Genomic DNA, 20,131 nt, shown 5'->3' with positions numbered 1-20,131 from the left:
GAAAAAAATGTATCAGGCAAAACAGCATGTTGGGGTTTTTTCTTAAGACGGGTTTTGATAAAGATGTACTTTATTTGATAGTATTGTGAAAAAAAAAAAAAAACAAACCACATCTTTTTTTCCCTCTTTGTTTTCCTTTTTAAAGAAAATGGCCTAAGTTTAGTAGATATTTGGTATTATGAACAAAAGGCCTATTTGGGAAAAAAAAGCTAAGAGAAATTAAAAGCATCTTTAAGAAGAGAGGTAGAATTCCAAAGGTACAATTTAGGGAACAAATATTAATGACAGGGCATACTGCTGCTGTCAGTTCAGGAGGGTAGAAGGTACTCAAGTAGCAGCAAGTGTGAAGAGTTGGAAGTTTTTCCTCCCTTGGCATCAGACAAGACAAGGAGTTCAAGAAACCAATTTCTGTCCTTAGAGACCTCCTCCATGGAGGCACACAAACTCACATCCCTGCTAGCCACATACCTTGTCCCACTACTGCTGCCTGCCCCCACTCCTGGCTCAGCCCCTGCAGTGACAACCAGAGCCATGGCCTGAGAAACCACCCGGCCCCCGTCAGACCAAGCCCAGGGCCAGAGGAGCTGAGAACACAAATTCTGAATCCAAACAAAACATCAACTCAGCTCTGTCAGATGACAGCCACCTCAGCACCCTCATCTGTGGATGGCCATATGTGTCTCTAAATGTTGATCTCTTCACTGTGGGGATTTTTAAAGTGAGATTTGTTTATTCATGCTCAGATTCCTCTTCCAGTTATGCCAACATAGATTAAAGAAAGCTTTGCAGCTTTAAATACTTCTTACTAAGATTTTTACTGTACAGTTCAATGGACAACTCCCTGATCTGAGCAACCACTTGAAAGTATTTCCTAAGGGCATCCAAAATAATTTCGTTCAATCTGATGTCTAATTAGATATCCAAGGCTCTGATCTCTCAAAGGTCGCTTCACAAAGGTTTCACTCAAAACAAAGCACTAGGTTTGAATACCTTTGGGGCTGACAAACAATAAATCTCTTAGCTGAAACCTAAACACTGTACAGGGAATCTAAAATGTATCTGAAGGTAGTTCAGGTATTGCCCTATAACTAAAGCCAGTGAAAATGGTCAGAACTTCCTGTCTTTCCATTTGTTGCCATTCCCTGGATTAGGACACAGCTTTGCTGCACAACAGAGCATCAAGGACTCTGGGAGTACAGCCTTTAACAAGCACAACACCGCAGACACACAGGTGGGATCAAAGAGGAGGAAGGGATGTAGCGTCGTTAAAGCCACTTAGAAGATTCTGACACACTGCTCCTTTTGAAAGCAGTGAGGACTTCAAGACCCTTCACAGCTTTGAAAACTTCAACCTAGAAATACTTGTGACGATGGTTTAGAGCTGTTGCCTCTGTCAGGAGCTGCTGGTCGCTGCCCGGGGGCAGGGGCGGTACCTTCAGAGCGGTGGATGCAGGTATGCTGGTTATCGCTGAGGAAGAACCCTTCCTTGCAGCGGCACTCGTAGCTCCCCACGGTGTTGACACAAATGTGCTGGCAGCCACCGTTGTTGAACATGCACTCGTCTGTGTCTGAAAGAGAGAGGGGAGAGAGAGATCAGCTTTGTGCTCACACCAACCCACGGTACAGACAGACATCGGCTCAGGCTGGAACCACCCAGGCAGCTGAGACACCCCGGGCTACCCCGTGGTTGCAGTTGCGCTGTCACCCTTGGGAAAGTGCATTTCTGCTGCTGCTCTTCCCCTGTTTGCAGTCTGCCCAAGCAGCCACAGGGCTCCCAAGAAATGCTGGCCAGCCCAAATAACCAGAGTTGATGGTTACAGCTAAGGTGGAGCAGCCTTGGCAGAGACAGACCAGGCCCCCCAGCACCCACGGGAACATTCCGTGCCCCTCAGTGCAGCTGGATCTGGCACTGGCAATCCACAGCTCTGGTACATCCAGCAGAGCTATCACACCTGGGTCTGTCTGGCTCAATGGGACAAGACCCTTTGGATCCAAACCCATCCAAGCTATAAAAGGCGTTTTTCCAGAAAGCTCCACATCCTGAAGCAAATGAGGAACAAGAAAATTACATACCCCAAATTCAGCTAAAAACCTATCCCCTGCTTCTTCCTTTCACCCTAGCTAGAATTCACACACCACATCTGTTCTGGTGCTTGGTTTGATTTATCATCCTCCTCCCTCAAGTCTAGGACATCATCACTCATCATCAAGGCTGCTGCTGTGTTGCCTGACTGCGGTCAAGCACAAGAGCAGAAGTTCTGGAAGCAGTTTTAACCTTGGTTTTGCAATATTCAGAGCCTCAGCAACACCAGAGAACACAGAAAGGCTCTGCATGCAAGAAAACCAAGAGAACCAAAGAGTAGAAAAACTTTAGATAAGCCTCTGAACAACAAGATGCCCATCCCAATCTCCCAATTCTTTGGAATTTTACCCCTTAATAAGCACAGGTTTTTTTGTAACCACTACCACTAAATACTTTTTCTAGCCTAATTTTCAGAAATTTTAACAGGAGCTCAAAAATGCTCAGTCCCATAAAAACAGGACAAAATCTTGCTGAGGCAAAGCACTGGTCTCATTTGCAAATTCATCTGTAACATCATGTTTGCTCCCTGTTCTGTTCATTGTTCCTGGCTAATAGCACAATGTTTTTAAGTTAACACTGTAGCTTTTCTGGCAGAAAACAGCTGTCTTTTAAAAAAAAGGAGAAAGAGAGGCTTTTAGTAAGAAGCATAACATAGTATTACAACAGATTTAATGTCTAGTGAAGGCAGTGAGTAAGCCAATTGGATGCAAAAGAATGTGACCTGCTGGAGAAAAAGAGCGGCTGACATATGTCCATCACAAAGGAGCTGAGTATTTTAGAGTTCTGCAGCTATGTGAATGTGCAAACAATCATGAATAAACAGCCACCACGAGCCTTTAGTGCTATAGATTTGAACTCCAGCAGATGTTTCTGTCTTACAGACCTTGGAAAGCTTTCAAAAAAATCATCTCTTTCCAACAAGTAATTGTCTATTTGGCTTAAACCCAGGCACACAGCCGAGATCTTCAAAAATAAGGGTGAGAGGAGGGCAACCCTGGCGTGAACAAAGTAAATAAACAGATTAAGAGAAGATGTGATCCAATTTGCTGCATGCCAAAATATTTATTTAACGTTTACATCACAACTCAAAATTGGCACATCAGTGGTAAAACCCTCATTGTATGTCAATGACATTTTATTTTATAGGTCTGCCATGCAACACTGAGCATAGTGACACAGCAGGTGGTAGATTTTGGTCTAAGTTATATCGCTGGTCACAAACAACCCAGCTGAAGCGTGCCCTGGGTACAAAGGGAATGCACACATGCCTTTTGGAGCCATTGTCCGAGGCTGTGTGTTCCTTCACATCCAGCCCTTCGTAGTAACCTCAACTGAACTCCACTCTGTGTTTACACTAACACAAAAATAAGATGGATGTTCTGTTATTTTAAAGTATCCGCAGATATTTTGTTTCCCTCTCTACCTTATTTAGTTAAATATCTGGAACCTGGTGAGTCACCCTCTCTTCCACTTACACTGTAGAAAGCTGGGCACACAGGTTCCCAGCAGGTAAACCCCAACACAATCCCACTGAATACTCCAGAGCTTTTCTGATTTGTCCCAGCAGAAGATACAGCCTGGGGGTGGTCTGACCCCCACCTGATGTGCCACACACTGGTGGGAAGTGCCTCAGCCAAACTAACTTCAGTTATGCAGTGAGAGCAGCCTTCCCTCTGACTGCCAAGGGTATGGAGACGCGTCCGGGCACACCCACATGGAGCACAGCAGCAGAGGAAAACTGAGCCATGTCCAAAAGAGCAAATAGCACAGGTAGCACAGGGCTGAGCCACACAGGGTCCCCAGCTGGGGTCCAGGAAGCAAGACAGCTTCAGCAGCACGAGGCTCTGCGGCAGCGCTGCCAGCAGGCTGACAGCTCCCACCTTTTCTGTGCACTGCTGCACTCAGTGCTGGAGGATCCTACCACAGCAAAGCCACGAGGCCTTGTTACCCATTGCTAAAGATTTTCACCTGTTGGCACACAAAAAGGAGACTACTGATGTCTTAAATAAAGAAAAAGATGGTCAGAGAGAGAGTGTGCATGGAGGGTCAGCGGAGTGCTGCCCTGAAAACCCTTCCAGAGGTGTGTCCTTTGTCTCACACTAACCACCCAGGGAAAACCCACGCACTGGGATTAGTCCCTCTTTTCTTGAGTGGCCTCCATCGTATACAGCTGCTGCACGCTCCAAATCATCCTCTCCTTTCGGGAATACTCAAACACATTAAGAGTGAGAAGCCCCCACGTTACAGACACATTTGAGAGAGAAGATTGCTAAGCCTGGAAACACACCTGACAACCTGACTAAGCTAACTGTGGAACAGAGGACAGCGATAGCACACACGTTCCTTCCTATAAACTCATTTAGCATAATAATAGATGACATTTGACACCCTTAAACCCAAAGCACTCCACAGAAATATAGCACAATTATCCTCAATTACAGAGGGGGAAAGGCCCACACTGGGATGGCACATCAGTACCTGGAAATCCTTGGTCCCACATGCAACATTCTTCTCTCCCTGAACTGACTGAGCCCAAGAGATTGCCATGTGTTCCCCATGGATGCAGCTACAGGGCAGTGCTCACATCACCACCCACACTGCTCCTGAACACACTCCTTACCCAGGCAGTTGTGGCCATCGTGAGCCAACATAAAGCCATCGTAGCAAGTACAGCGGTAATTCCCTGGAATGTTGAAACACTCGTGGACACAGCCCCCATTGAAGTCATTGTCACATTCATCAATGTCTGAGGAATAAAGCAAAAGTCAATATGATGGATGCTTGCCTGAGTGTTATAGACAGGGATGTGACTGCGTAAATGCAAGCAGCAACTGCTGTCCAAAATCATCATTGTCTTGCAAATACACTATATTTAATGCATTTCTTGCTGAATGTTTCTGGTGACTGAGAAAACACCCTGAGACCCCCTTGCAGCTTTAGCTTATATTTTTTATGGCTGCTGGTTAAACAAACTCATTATCAGGCTGATTGATATGAACAGGTGAAAACCCATGCTAGGTAGGCCTTTAATTTTGTAAACAAGAAGCAAATCAGGTGACAAAACAATGACTATTTTGATCCAAAAATCATCCTCCATTATTTTTAGTGGCTCTATTTTCTTAGAAATGCTCCATGCTGACACAGACAGAACGTGGTGCTCTGGTCCCTTTACCTTCACATTTCTTCCCTTCGCCAGTGTAGCCCACTTTGCACATGCATTTGTACAGCTTCGGGGTGTTCTGACAAATAGCATCTGGGTGGCAGTCGTCCAGCCCCAGGGCACACTCATCCACATCTGTGAAAAGACAGCAGGCTCAGGAGAGATGTCAGCAGGAGGAGAACAGGGCCTGTCTCCTGAACACGTCCCTGAGGAGATCACAAAGCTGAGCACCTCTCTGTGGTGCCCACGAGAATACTGTGTGGTTTTGTGTGTCAGGACAGAAACATGCAGAGACAGTATCTGCACTTCAATTTGTGTAATATTCTACCTGCACACAGATGTATTTATATGCAATTCAGATAAGCCCATGTTAAGCTTTTGTGCACATTTATAAATACATCCAAAACAATCTCTTAAGGGCTAGATCCTCCATGAAATTCAACTGATAGTGTCAGAGATTCATCAGAGATTGTTAATCTTTCTGATTAACAAAAGCAGTCATCAAAAGAGTTCATGATCACATCCATGCATCACCTGCAGGAAGCCCAATGATTTTTTAAAATAACAAGAGGAATCAATAGAAATGTACTTTCAAAGTCACCGCCAAACCATTAAAAGACTGACTTACCATTAAAAAGATGTATAATCTTAAAAATTTTTTTTAAATACAAGAATAGTATCTGGTAAGCAGCATTGCCAAATCACCTGGCCAGCCATCTCAAAGCACTGAAGCAAAATATCCAGGTGGAAACTTCAGAGAAGAGGAAATGAAGAGAAAGGGAAACACCAACAGGAAGAAGTCCTGGAGATGAAGCGTAGACAGAAGAGGAAGAAAAGTTACAGGCAGCAGAAGACATCAGCACAAGTTTTTCACACAGCAGAGGAAAGCTGAAACATGGAATCAGGAAGATTTCCAGCAACTGGCTAAAAGGAAGAATTGTAGAAGCAACAGTTCACACAGGTATAAAAAGTGCCTCCTAAAACAAGAAGTAGGGCTTGAGTATCAGCAGAAGGCAACTACTTCAATAAGCCATTTTTTATGGTGGGGATCACTTTCTAAAGGGGAATTTCAGCCAGCACTTCTCCCATTTACAATTATAGCATTCATCCTGCTCTTTTTTTTTTTTCCTTTCCCCAATCACAAAATGTGCCTGTAGGTACTGCAGCAGCTGCCAACTGCAGAAAGTGTTCACTTGGTTTTAACTCCTCCTGGGGTTTGGCTGGGGGAAACAAGGCAAGGAGCCAGTGTTAGAGCAGCAGTGCTTTCCTCGCTCTCAGGTGCACACAGCTCCAGTAGCAGTGATGGGGTCCCCAGATGCTACCACCAGAAAACAAGGAGAAGGTGGGAAACAGTGGAAAACAGCTGGGAAGAGCAGCAGAATCTGCCTCCTCTCAAAGCAGAAAAGTCAAGCCATTAAAAAATACGGGAGGCAGTGAATTGAAGGAGCAAGTCGTGCAAGGGGAATAGCTGCGGGCCTCCAGCTAGTGGGACTCAGGTAGGTGGGGCAGAAAGAAAAGATGGGCAGGGAAGAATAGACAGCGGGCATAAAGCAGCATCAGCCACACGTGCTGATTGTGTGCCCTCAGCACCGCCAGCTCTCCCCTACCCAAGCCAGGGGGACACACCTGCCCCGGCAAGAGGGGTTCCAGAAAACACACAGCAAGGAGAGAGCTTCCCTCTAAGCCAGGACACAGAGACATCAATCAGCTCTCGTGCCAGCGGCAGGACGGCGGCTCTGCTGGGTTATTCTTACACCACCCTTCTGATCTGCAGCGTGCGGTAAAGAACCGCAAAAAGAAGCCGCAGCACTAATGCATTGAAAGGCATGGAAAAGAGGGCTAGGAAAAACTCGTAGGCACAGAAAGCGAGATTTCCCCTTGCAGTGACAGTATTCAGAGCACAAGAGAGACCCTGGAGAAACGAGACTATGAGCAAACATCGCAGCCTTCAACTTGGCAGGAGGCGGCGGCGGGAGAATCCCTGGGTTTGTTCCGCGGGGACCGAAGGCAGCTTCGCCCGCAGCACACGCCGCTCACACCCCGCTCCCCAGGTGCCCCATCCCGGGGCTCCTCCCGCTCCCGGGGCAGCGGGAACCACCGGGAAAGCGGCACTGGCAGCACCCGCAGAGCCCGAGCGCCCTGCGAGCAGCGACCGACCCGCGTCGGGCACGGCCCCGCCACGGCCGCACCTCACCCCGGCCCCGGCCCCGGCCCCGCGCCCCTTCCCTTCGCCGCCGGCCTCCCCCGCGCCGGGGCCGGCCAGGAGGGGAGAGCCGGGACCGCCCGGTGCCCCACGGGGGGAGCCGCTGTCCGGGGCTGAGGCGAGCGGGGGACACTCACCGGGCAGGGGAAGGGGCAGAGGGCACTCACCGGGCAGGGGAAGGGGCACTCACCGGGCAGGGGAAGGGGCAGGGGGCACTCACCGGGCAGGGAGCGGGGCACTCACTGGGCAGGGGAAGGGGCGGGGGGCACTCACCGGGCAGGGGAAGGGGCACTCACCGGGCAGGGGAAGGGGCAGGGGGCACTCACCGGGCAGGGGAAGGGGCGGGGGGCACTCACCGGGCAGGGGCAGCGCGGCGGGGCCGGCCGGCGCGGGCAGCAGCAGGAGCAGCAGCGGCAGCGCCCGCGCCCCCGTCGCGCCGCGGCGGCCGCCGGACCCCATCGATGGCGCTGCTGCCGCTGCCGCCGCCGGGCGGGAGGAGGCGGCGGCGGAGGGAGTGTCTGGGGCGCCCGGCCCGCCTCGCACTGACAGCGGGCGCGGGGCGGCGAGGGCTGGGCGGGCCGCCCCCTCCCCTGCCCGGCCCGGCCCTGCCCCGCTGCCCCGGGCGCGGTGGGCGCACCCGGCACGCGAACCGCCCCATCCGCGCCCGTGGAAGCCCCGGCAGCCGCCCCGGCGCTCGCACACCTGCGCAGCGCCCCAAACACAGGTGTCCCGCGGAGCCGCTGCCCCCCGCAGCAGCGGGAATACCCCACACGCAGGCTGCGGGTGCCCCCGGCAGCTGTGCCTGAGCCGGGGCTCCCCGCGGCCCGGGAACCATCGCCCGCCGCAGAGACAGGCCCGAGCGAGGACCCTGTCGCAGCCCGAACACACGCGACTCGCTCCAGCCTCATTTGTGTTTGTTCAAGAATATAATATTGACATTTTTACCGTGTAATTACACCTCACAGCAGAGCGCGAATCCCCGGCTGAAGGCCATGCCAAAACCCACACATCACCCCACCCCCAATTCAGCCTCATCCCACCTCCATTCCCAGCTAGGGATTTCTCACAGCTGTCACTCCTTTGGCAGGTAAAATTGGCTCATACATTATTCACTGAAATTATAATTTCCTAAATAATGTCTGACCTTTCAAGCTGCAAGCAAAAGCAGGCAGTATTCTCTTCCACCCCTCCCTCCCATCCCCATTTCACTGCCCTTTCTCTTTTGTTTTGTTCTGTGAGAAATACCGAGCTGTTTCTAGTTGCAAGGGCGGTTTATACACATTAGTAAATCTTCAGAATGAAACTTTCCCTCAGTCTTTGTCTTTGTTCCCTTAATGGCAGCTATAAATTACCACTCTCCTTTCTCACTGGAGCATCAGGCTTCATTGCTTTTGAAATGATCAAAGTTATTCTCTTTTTAAATCCAATGAGAAGCAACCTTTTGTGTCTCCTGGACGGTTTCAGTCTCAGTCAATCTCATCTATAAATACATAAAGCTGCTCATTAAACACTCCAAGGATTCTCCAGCCCTGCACCATACCCCAATCCTCCCTCACCAACAGAAAGCAATAAATGAATGAAGGGTTTCTCGACAGTTTCCATGATCTCATGAATAAACCATCATACTTAGGGTGGGAATTGGCACACCTGCACATCTCTCATCCAGGAATATCAGTCAAGGTGTCTCCATAAACAGCTCTCCCAAATGTACAGAGAAGCCATCTCCCATCCAGCCACATGACTTCAAGCTACCTTACAGGAAAGCTGGTACACATTTCAGGCACTACCAGTTCCCTCAATGAACCTGACCAGTATTAATCTAATTCACTTTTCATCACAAGATTTTGCTAAAGACATAAAGTAGGAACACATATGAAGAGCATAGCAGAAAAACCAGTAAGAGACACTGAAGAGTTGTGTAACCAAAATATCTAAAGCCTTCTAAGGCACCATAAAAGCAAAGCATCTTTCTTACTTCTGTAAACTAAAACATAAAGTGAGACATAAATATTTGGGAATGCCTGAGTTAGATCAAAAGATCTCACTGCAGCTTGGGAAACAAACAGAACAATATCAAATTTATCTTAGCTAATGAAGCCATTTCTTATACATAAATCTCTAAGTGCTTTGTGAAGGATCCTGGCTATTACTTCACATATAACACACATTTGTTTATGACAAAGAATTGCCATTAAAACATCTCTTTAAAGACACAAACCAGACAAGCTCAGACCTCTCAACTCAGATGCCTTTCTTGTAGCCTTTTTAACTATTTCTATTCAACTACAGAGTCACAGTGATAGATGACTGCTCTGGGTACCAAGATCTTTACTGGGAGAGAGAAGCGAGAAAAATTTTTAAGATTCAACTTCAGCACTAAGTTAAGTATGAGGAAAGAAAAACAAACATACCAGGGCAGTTGGACAGGAAGACATCCCAAATAGGACTGTTTGGGGATTTTTTCAGCAATTTAAAATAAAATCAAGTAACAAAGTTTCAGGGAAGAAAATAGCTAGTGAAAAATAGCTACTTCCATAGAGATTCCCCAGTTCCCCTCTGCCCTCCACTTTGGCTATCATTTGCAGTTGCCTCACATTGAGAGACCAAGACTAAGCTGCCACAGAGCAGCTGGATGTAAAATCTGCTTCAGAAATTGTACATCTGATGTCCCGAGATGAATACTTTTGTCTGAAAATTTGGGTCAAAAACTGCTTTATGCTTCATAATCCTTGTTAAATTTCTTTATTTAATGATGAGCAAACATTATCTGAAGACATCTAGATTGTCATTTCATCTGCACTTTAATGAGAAGTAGCAAGTCTGCTGGCCTGAGCAAGAGTGCACCATATTGACCCAAAATTTAGCACGAGTGAGCGAGCATCATGAGCACTTGTGACAGCAGCTGAAAACAACTGGGAGGGCTGGGGGGGGGGGAGATGCCAGAACAGTAAAGGGAAAGGAGTAGGCTGACAAGTGAAGAAATACTTTCAAATATTTAATTGTTCCAAAGTACACACAAAATGCCTCAGAGCTGTAGTTTAGAGCTTTGCTCATCTCCAGACATACACTGAGTTTTGAGCAATTGTTTCTCTTTGAAGCGTGTCACTCAAATTTTTGCACCTACCATCTTAGTGTCCCAGGGTTTTTCAAGCTACCAAATAGGTTGTTAAATTCTGTGTAAAAATAACACCTGTGCAGTAATCAGCAGGACCTGCACAGGACTTACCTGAGACAGAGAGGAAATTTGGGGGTTCTCTGGTCACAAGGGGTATAGAAAACCCTCTCATGTAATTTATATGCCTTGTCTTTTTATGCTACTTGTAGAAAAACTTTCCCAAAACAAACATCAGATCCACCAGTGACATTTTAAATGTTTGTAGGATCTGCATCTTAAACCACCACTGTCACTGAAATGAAGAACAGTTCCTGTTTATTGCAGAACTCAACACAGTACGGCCTATTAATACACACACGCTCTTGAGTTAATAGGGGAATAAAGGAGACATTTGTCATGTGAAATAACTCCTAGACATTTGTATTTCTTTGTGAGAACTTCCCAAGTCATTGCTACAGTAAATGGTAACATTTCTAGACCTGCGTCTGAAGCAGGCAGCAAACAATTCCTGCCTGTGCACCCAGCAGCTGCACAACACACTTTGCCCACCAAGGCCCCTGCTCCTTTTGCTCCTCTTCCTTCGAGGAAACCTGAAAGACCTGAGGCCACCTGTGATGAGGTGAATGTGTTTCCAAAGCTGCACTTACCTCAGCTCCATCCAGGCCTGCCCCACGTCCATCCCTGTGGTGCCCTCAGGAATCAGGAGCAGCAGGTCCATCCAAATCCCAGGGCACAGAGATGGCCTCAGCTCCTGAGAGGCAGGTTTGGTGTCTCTCACAGGCTCAGCACACCCCCAGCAGGTACCAAGTCCACGACTGCACCCCCAAACCTGTCCAAGGATGAGGCCAGAGCACCATCTCACCAGAGCATGGCTCAGGCTGAGTTCATCCTCTGCCTGTCCCCAGGGAGCCCATGGGGTGACACCATCAGTGCTGGCAGTGCAGCACCACCCCCAGCTCAGGAAGACTGATGTGGTTCCCCCAAGAGTGATATTAACACTTGTGATTTTGCTTTGCTTAAAAAAAGGCTCCACCACAGACCAGGTGGTGTGTGAGAAGTGAAGCAACAGAGATACCTCCAAATTAATGATCAAACCCCTTCCCCTCTGTCTTCCCTGGTATAAACATTCAGTGATGACCTCACACAGTTTGAAACAGAGGGAATGGTAGCACATTTAGGTGTGGATACTCATAGACACCCTCCAAGGTCTGCATTAGTCCCTTTGCCTTCCCCTTTGCCCCATTCCCTGACTCCTGAGCAGGCATCTCTTCCACTGGTGGCAGTCTGACTGACAAAAGTGGCTTGGGGGAAGGCTACACTGGAGCTGGGAGGGAGGAGCTCTAGTTGAACAGATCAGACACAAAACTGTCCAACAAAGGTCTCCTGAAACGAGCCACTAAAATGTCCCACAGACCTGCAGCCAGGCAAAGAGCAGATGATCAGCCAAATTAGAACAGGTTTCTTGAAAATAGCACATTAATGCTATTTTTTCATGTTAGAAGACAAATTTTATTGCAATTCAGCAAATGAGCTACACCTGTAAAACTGCTTTGTATATCCAATTCACATTTAATGTCCAATGGATTGAAATGTCACAGGAAAAATAAAAAAAGGAAAACAGTACCTGGTTTTGTCATTATAATGTAAACTTCAACACGGCCCTTAAAAAAAACAAGCCAGTGATTTCCCCATGTAGTAAAATATATAGTTTATAAGGTATTGATGCTTTATCTTAGTTTAACAGCCAATCTCTAGGTATAAAATAAAGAGCTACAAAGATGTGAAGTACGTGTACAATTTCTTCAAGTATTTTCAAGTATCCTAGAGTCTCTTCACTATGGACAAAATTCATTTGACAATATACAGAAAAAGTTAACTCTGAATAGTTTCACTGCAGGAATCTTAACATATTCATGAATTTAAAACACATAAAAAGTATGGATCATCCATCTAGTAAGTTCCATTTGAACAGTTTGAAAAATACTCTTTGTAATGGAAAAAGTTGTGGAATAGTCTCCAGTTCATGAATATGTTTTCAGCTACAGAATATCAGGTGGTTAAAGTTTATGGCAGGTAAAGGCTTTTTTTTCTTTCTGTATAAACTTATCATCATAGTATTTTATTACATTTCAACCAAGTCTTTATTAGTTTGCATTTTATTTTTGTATAAAGTATCATTGTATGAACTCTGACAGCATTAACCAAAGAAGCATAAATAATTGATAGGTAATAGCCTATTTTTTCCCCTCAAATCAGGTATGAGCCTGTAAACATTTTGGCCAGTTTAGCATTATGTATTTACTGCATGATGAACTGCTTATTTTTTGTCACTGTATTTCTCTCTCCAGAATGAATGTGTGTTGTTAAAAAGATTATCTTTCCCAATTAACTGTTACCAAAAAATCCCCACCAAACATCAGAACAGCACAGCCACACTAACTGCACCTACCAAGCCTGCCCCCTTGTTTTGGAAAAGTAACAGGAAAAAAAAGGTTCAACTGCCTTACTCTGAACAAAGGGAGAATGATTTTAAAAAGCTCTCAATAAAATAGATATAAAAAGGTGATAAAAAGGTGCTCATGACATCATTTGTTCCTATACAGTTCAGCAGAATGGCATGGCAAGAGCAAATGCTGGATCCTAACCTTATTCTGTGGGACTGATGCTTGGAACAGCCATGAAAGAAGTGGGTGGGTTTGTGGTAAACATGCAGTGGTGGGGGTTGTGGCTGCTCCTACAGACTGGACTGAGCCAGCCAAATCTCTTCCCAAAAAGCTGGCACAGGCTATATTTAGTATCTCACTCTTCCTTGGTTGCCTATGGATCTAACAAAACCAGCTTTTCTTCTGCTGCATCTCAGAACCTTCTACTGGTCCTTCAGCAGAGCAAATCCCTCCAGACTTGGAAGTCCACAGCAAAAAGTGCTTTGAACCCTAACAGGATTAAGCACAGGCCCCCTGTGAGAGAGGAGGAAGGTCCATCTCAAACTGGTTTTTCCTGTGAAAATAAAGTAACCCAGGTGCTGGGAAGATGGTCTCTGTGTCTTCCTTTTGCACTGGACAGCCAGCATGCAGGGTGTTCTCACTGATGGACAGCATCATCCTCACGACCCAGCCAAGGAGCCCACCCCTGGCAATCACCAAATCCCAGCCTCTGCCCATGCCAGCTATCATAGTGAGGGCAAAACAATCCACACCAAAACAGCCATTAAGCCAGTGGTATCATGTCTCACTAGGTGAACTTGTGTAAGGAAGAAAAATAAAAAAGATAAAAAAAGAACCTTAATTCAGGGTAATTACCTCATGAAAGATAAAATTAATCCATCCTTAATACTATGAAATATATGGTTTTAATAGGATCAACTCATCTGTTAAGGTCAAAACGTAGAACCTTCCTTTCTTACTTAATATTCCCTGTGAAATATACAGGCCAAGTAAAGTAATTTTCAAGATAGCTGAAACAAAAAAAAAAATCCCAAAACAACAACAAAAAACAACAAAAATTTTTTTTTCTATTATTAATGCATAAACCATTTGGGGCAGGTGTAAAAAGACTATCCCAACATATTAAGTTGAACACATTGAATTCTTAGAATGCAGTACAACTATTTTTTATTTTTGCCCTTCCAAAGCTGGAAGAAAAATAAAAAACCACCAACAAAACCAAACCTGCACACAGAGAATACTTCATGAAATGCTCCTGTAAGCTGTGAAGGAATTCACACCCACTCCATGTGAGGAACGGCTCAGACATTGCCCTCACATCTTCCTAATGCTGCTGTGAAATCAAAGAAGAATCTTGCTCTGATAAGTAGTGACAAAGGAACTTCTCAGTTTAATAATGAAATAAATAGGACAAAAGTAAAAATAGTCAAAAATTTAATACATGTGCTCTACTCATAAATTATGGAAATAAAACTATCACGAGATGTGACTAAGCTGTAGGTAAAGTAAAAATGCTACAACATCATATGAACCAAAAAACTTGGACTCTGCTTCTCAAAAGAGAGACAATACTGAGATAAGTTTATACAGTGGAGACCTCTTAAATACACAGCCCTGAACTTCTGTACAGTAATTTGTGATGCTGATAAATCAGCCTGTTCTTAAGTCACATATTCATTTCAAAGAGATTTTTATCAGAAGATTCAAATGAACAGAGATGCCTTCAGGCATTTGCCAAGTTCCAGATCTCCAATAAATTAAGCTTTCCCACTTACCTAAATTTTTTTTTATGTTTGTATTTCATAGTAGAAATGGACTAACCTTTTCTTTGCTAAAACCGAAAGCATCCCAAATGAAGCAGACTGTGACAACAGGATCCAAGACATGTGCATTCAAAAGCAAAAGGAAAAACCTTAATACCACTGTCTTTTCAGAAACATTAAGAAATCCTTATACTTGTTAGTAAGGTATACTGTTATTATTTCAGATGGGGCATAAAGATCTTTATTTAGTCATCTGGCATTTGGGGATCTCGTGTCCCCCCTTATAAGCAGTTAAGAGAATTACCAGCAGCAACCACATACCAAGCTTTAAAAGGCTGGTTTAAGTAAAAACCTTCTTGTGTTATGAACAATTATTCCAGGTTTTTCATTTAAGTGGGCTACACTGTAAATTCTGAATTGCAACATAATATAGCCAGTTGTATCATAGAAGATTTTTTTTTTTAAAGACAAACTTACAAAACACAATGATAGGTTAAATAAATAAAAAACATCAGTTAAAAAACAGACTTAATTTCTTCTTCTGTGCAATTACGTACCAATATGAAAAATATTACTTTGATCTCTGGACATTTCACGGTTCAGTCTCCTGGATTTCACTAAAAATAATACTGACAACAAAAATAAAGGAAAAAAATAATTGCTGACAAATCAGTGCTTTGGAGCTATTAAAAAAAAGCACAGATCAGATCTGTAGTTCCCTTGCAGCAGAACATGACCCAACACGTTAAAAATCAAACGTTGGTAATAATGTTAATATATAAAATATTAGTTTAAAAACTATAGAATGACCTTCTCAGCAGAAATGGAGTGTATACATTGGGGTCTATGACATAACAGCATATCTGAAGGCAAGTTCACAGAATGCTGAAAGGCTCACTGCACATTTTCTATGGCAAGGAAATACTGCAGCTTTAAAATAAGCTGCACAATACTCATCTCTATCTCTTTCACATGAAAGTGTGTAAAAAGCAAATCAGCAAATAAACTCTAAAATAGATTTATACCAAAATCCTCTTTTTTACATTGAGTTTACAGCTTCTATCCATTTGCCTGTACTATTTCTGGAGTTTCCTTCAAGAAAAGTCAAAGTTGCATTTTTGGGCCATGAACAAGTTCACGATACAATGTACTGGCAAGACAGAACTTTTGCATACTAACGAGATTCACTCCTTGTTGCTTTTTTTGTTTTTGTAAAGACAGTTTTTCCTGTGGGACAGGAGGTCAGATGTCGATTCCTTTGACAAGAGATGCCTCCAGGGTGATGTTGAACTCCTGCAAGGTCTGCAGCACCCGAATCAAAGAATTCACCAGCGTGTGGTCCTTAATCAGGGCTATGTCCTCATACATCTGGGCTGTAATGGGGCAGTCTGCAAGCAGGGCGATCCAGTGGTGCAAAAGGTGGTCTCTGACAAGGTGGCAGTTGGCAGTTTGGGAATAAAAATAAAGCCAAGTTAATTTCACACCTGCACAGACATGATTTTCATTCTTTCCCTTCTAAGCACACCTACCGTGTTCTCTGCTTATCTTTATGAGACAGGGAGTCAGGAGAAACTGTCTGACATGCAACATCTTTTTCAGTTCATTAAAATACCAATAACAACAACAATAATAAAGAAGTTTCTTTATACCTGGCTCCAAGACACACCAGCATCTGAAACTTGCCATCCTTCCCAATGTTTCTAGGGGTGTTGTTGATAGCAGTGATAAAGCGACAGAAATTCCTGGCCCTTGTCTGCCAGTTCTCTTCTGGGACCATCTCATTCTGCTCAAGGGTCTCATAGTATGTTTGTGCTTTTTCTTAAAAGAATGGTGGGAGATAACGAAGTTTCATCAGTGCATACAGCATATAGGAGAGAGTTAAAGTTGAAAGGCCTGAAGGGTCAAAGTTCATCCATTAATTTCCTGAGTCATTATATTTAGGCACTGGTTTTTTCTGTTTGACTCAGTTCTGTGTTCCCTCAGCGTAAAACTGGGATTCCACTTCCTTCCCTCTGAACAAAGCTAAAGATGTTCACCTATCTACTGAATCTGAGTGCAGTAAAATGATTGTACACAGGGAACACTGATGTTAAAGTACCTACGCAAAACACAGCAACATTATTAAAAATAATTCCCTTTTTAAAGTGTGTTTGTGAACTCAGTTGATTTATTTAGCTATGTGTAAAGGGATCTAGGCCATTGTGTGAAAAATGCATGCTTATAATCCCTTTATTACAACATCCAGGACAAACCAACAGCACTAGATCCATCTGTTGTGCTCTGAAAGACAACTCAACCTCTTACAAGCATGATTTATTGCTTTCACTGTGCTCAATTAACAACAAGGTTACCCTATGTCAATTCACCACCTTATTTATGTACCTCTTCCTCACTAAGAAAATTCGTTTGACACTATTACTGCTAGAAGGACAAAGCCCAGTTCCTGCATTAAGTATGGAGCCAGCTCTGGGGCAGAAGACAGAGATTCTCTCTCATGACAGTACAAGGAGGTAGAAGCTCTCCTGGAAATTCAGCTGCTGAGATGCCTCCAAGAAGTCTGCTGTTCACACCAGCTGAGACACAACAGCAATGATAAGGAACACATCTGGATGTATTTCAAAGATACAAACAGGCTCTGGGAGGTCATCCTCCCACTTACCTAAAAAATCCCAAATGAAGACGTTCTTGAAGAGTCTTGGTGATTTAAATCCGTGCTGGAACACTTGCTCAAGAGCTGAAACAAGTCCACTTTCTCCACACAGCAGCAGGGTCAGGCTGCCTCTCTGCCAGCACACACAGAAAACACACACACTCAGTTTGGGACTCAGGGACACAAGTCTCCCATTAAGTTTTTAAATAAACAGATGCCTAAAGCTTAAATCTGCTGTCAAACAGTGACCCCAGACAGGATGGCCCAGTTCTCACAAGTCATAAGCATTCAAAAATTGATTGACTTCTCTAACAATAAAGCAGAGGAAAGCATTGTCAGGGCCTTGCCATCATCAAACGAAGCCTCAAACAGTCTGCCAATTAATGAGCAGGTTTTACTTGTAATAATGATCACTACAGAAAACTAGGAAAGTATTTTCCTCTTTTTTTTTAAGTAACAGAGATCACAGATCCAGTGTAGCAGGTGCCTCTGATTGCTCATCAACAAAAACAACATTTAATGCTCAGTAAAAAACAAAGTCCTTCTTCAGCACTTGATGGTAAATTCTATTTTGCAAAACCAGTCCATGACGACTTGAGATCATTAACAATGTGATCATCAACTAGAATTACACTGTATATTAATCTGCCATGCCATAATGAACTTATAAGTCAGGTGCTATAGGAATGGGAGAACCTATTTGTAAAAAATTCCTGTTGAGAGCCATCCATACAGAGCCAGCACTGCTCCACACCTCTCAGGCTCACAAGGGCTGGACTGGGATGATTTGACAGGGGTATGCTACTTAGGTTTGTTTCAGAAAAATCACTGCTCTGTCAGCTGATTACATGAGTAATGCAAAAGAGTCTTTAAGAGCACTTCTGCTTCACTTGCTTGGGGGATGTGGGTGTTTTCAGGGTGGTCTTCTTTGTTTCTTTCCTTTTTTTTAAAGTGGCCCATGGGTTTTCATGTTTTAAGTAGCAAAGATAATGCAAAACAGACATTAAAAAACCTACTTAGAACTCGATGCAGATGCAAAATGTCAGTTAATTCAGAACAAACTAAACAGGAGGCACTGTTCCTGACAGTGTATGGGTAGAATCCTCAGCAGAACTTGACTAATAACACAATTTCCAATACCAGAAGGTTAACATTTAATTTAACAGAATGCTCCAATTAGCAGCAAAAGAGAGGTGTTTGAGGCTGTACTATCTCAGTATCTCATTTTTGCTCCACTAAAGGAGTTTTCAAGCACATGGCTGCTCATTCAGCTTAGTTATTTCTGCTATATATTCTCTCATGTTTACTAATCAGAATTTTAGGACAGGAGTGCCATTACACAGACAACAACCTCTCACCTCCTTCTCCGGCTTGTGGAAATGCTTGACAATACCATTAACAGCTTCCCCAATAGCTTCTTGTATCTGACCAGTATTTAACTCTGCAAAATACAAAAATATATCCAGTTACAGCTGCAGAAATTGTACCTGTGTGTGAGGGTTATGGCCTAACAAAACACAGGAGAGGAGCATGAACCAGTATAACTCATTCAGTTAGGGAAAGAGTGCTGGGCTGTGGGTAATGGAAACCCAACTCCCACTTTTATGTATTGTTGAAGAGGTAGAAACAGAGATGGTTTGGTTTTAAATTGAAGTTAACACTTCAAAACAGTGTTTCAAAACAGTGGAAAGGGTTTTCATATATTATGTGAGTTTTCAGACCAGGACCCAAAGCTAAGGAAATGAGCTGTGCTTTGTTTAGGACTAGCAAATCTGGGCATCCTGGAAATACTTCCTGAGGTTGCTTCACTGCAAACCCAAGCCCTGCTGGGAACAAAGTAGCCACCTGATTTGTCAGGAATAAGACAGCCACAGAACCCTGATCTCAACAGAAAAAAATAGAGAAGTCCATGAATAGAAGCCACTAGCAAGTTTCTTCATCCATGAAGGACAGACAGAGACAAGGCCACAAATTTCCACCTTCCTCCACAGCATTCATTCCACAGGTGAAGGACAAGAATACAAAAAACACCACTAGGGCAGCTAAGCACTGGACCAGGAGTGCAGAGACATCTGCCATCCTTGCAGACTTTCCAAACTTAAACAGACAGTACAGGTTACTTGGGATTGTAATTTGGAAGTTAGCTGGAGTTCAAGCAGGACACTCGGCTGAGTTTCACAGGTCCTCTCCAAACTCCAGGGCTGTTTGCAAGCCCTCAGGTGATGATGCAGAACAGGACAGGACAAGACAACCCCCAGCACTCACTTGGCTTATTGTTTGGTGAGATAGTGACAAATCTCCTGATCATGCTTGGAGACTGCTGCAGGGGAGGGGTTCGGCACTGCCGCTCATCAGCCTCGGTGTGGGAAGTCAGCAACTCTCCCACCAGGATCCTCTCTAAGCTGCCGTCATCCATTCCCTTCCCAAGCCACCTTCCACAGGGAAATCTAAGAACACCAAGGAGATAAATACATGGCTCAACCCAGATTCAATTCCATGCCAAAGGCTTTCAACTGCAGTTGCCTAAAGCCCAAATCCTGCTAGCATAGTTATTAGAAAGACTTCGTTCATCCAGCAACAAAGTCTTGGCTTTGGCTTTAGCCAGCACAGGCAGCAAAAATAAAACAGCTTTTCAGTTCCAAGTTTGTGCTGAGTGCTGAAGTAAATGATCCATCCACAAAGCAGATTTTGCTTGAGTCCCATATGTAGCATG

The 20,131-nt window shown here is 44.4% G+C and overlaps 2 protein-coding genes across 5 annotated transcripts in view; both read right to left on the bottom strand.

Annotated features, from left to right (window-relative positions):
• The window catches only part of SCUBE2 (signal peptide, CUB domain and EGF like domain containing 2), a 39,302-nt gene extending 31,361 nt beyond the window's left edge, over positions 1-7,941 (bottom strand). For both annotated transcript variants that reach the window (XM_069016776.1, XM_069016777.1), the window contains exons 1-4: positions 7,803-7,941; positions 5,256-5,378; positions 4,704-4,829; positions 1,434-1,568 (exon numbers count right to left, since the gene is read on the bottom strand). In XM_069016776.1, the coding sequence (XP_068872877.1) occupies positions 1,434-1,568; positions 4,704-4,829; positions 5,256-5,378; positions 7,803-7,905 (487 nt within the window). In that variant the 5' untranslated portion in view covers positions 7,906-7,941. The remainder of the gene's footprint in view (positions 1-1,433; positions 1,569-4,703; positions 4,830-5,255; positions 5,379-7,802) is intronic.
• A 4,100-nt stretch (positions 7,942-12,041) lies between these two features.
• Positions 12,042-20,131, bottom strand: part of DENND5A (DENN domain containing 5A) — a 64,734-nt gene continuing 56,644 nt past the window's right edge. For 2 of the 3 annotated variants that reach the window (XM_069016775.1, XM_069016773.1), the window contains 5 exons: positions 19,684-19,865; positions 18,777-18,859; positions 17,428-17,551; positions 16,418-16,586; positions 12,042-16,194 (listed from right to left, as the gene is read on the bottom strand). In XM_069016775.1, the coding sequence (XP_068872876.1) occupies positions 16,011-16,194; positions 16,418-16,586; positions 17,428-17,551; positions 18,777-18,859; positions 19,684-19,865 (742 nt within the window). In that variant the 3' untranslated portion in view covers positions 12,042-16,010. Of the gene's footprint in view, positions 16,195-16,417; positions 16,662-17,427; positions 17,552-18,776; positions 18,860-19,683; positions 19,866-20,131 lie in introns of those variants that run through there. The other variant, XM_069016774.1, reaches the window with a different exon arrangement.

This window comes from Aphelocoma coerulescens, chromosome 5, assembly GCF_041296385.1.
Source record: "Aphelocoma coerulescens isolate FSJ_1873_10779 chromosome 5, UR_Acoe_1.0, whole genome shotgun sequence".
NCBI lineage: Eukaryota > Metazoa > Chordata > Aves > Passeriformes > Corvidae > Aphelocoma > Aphelocoma coerulescens.
Note: the sequence above shows the minus strand (reverse complement) of the source record. Positions and strands in the feature narration are given on the sequence as shown.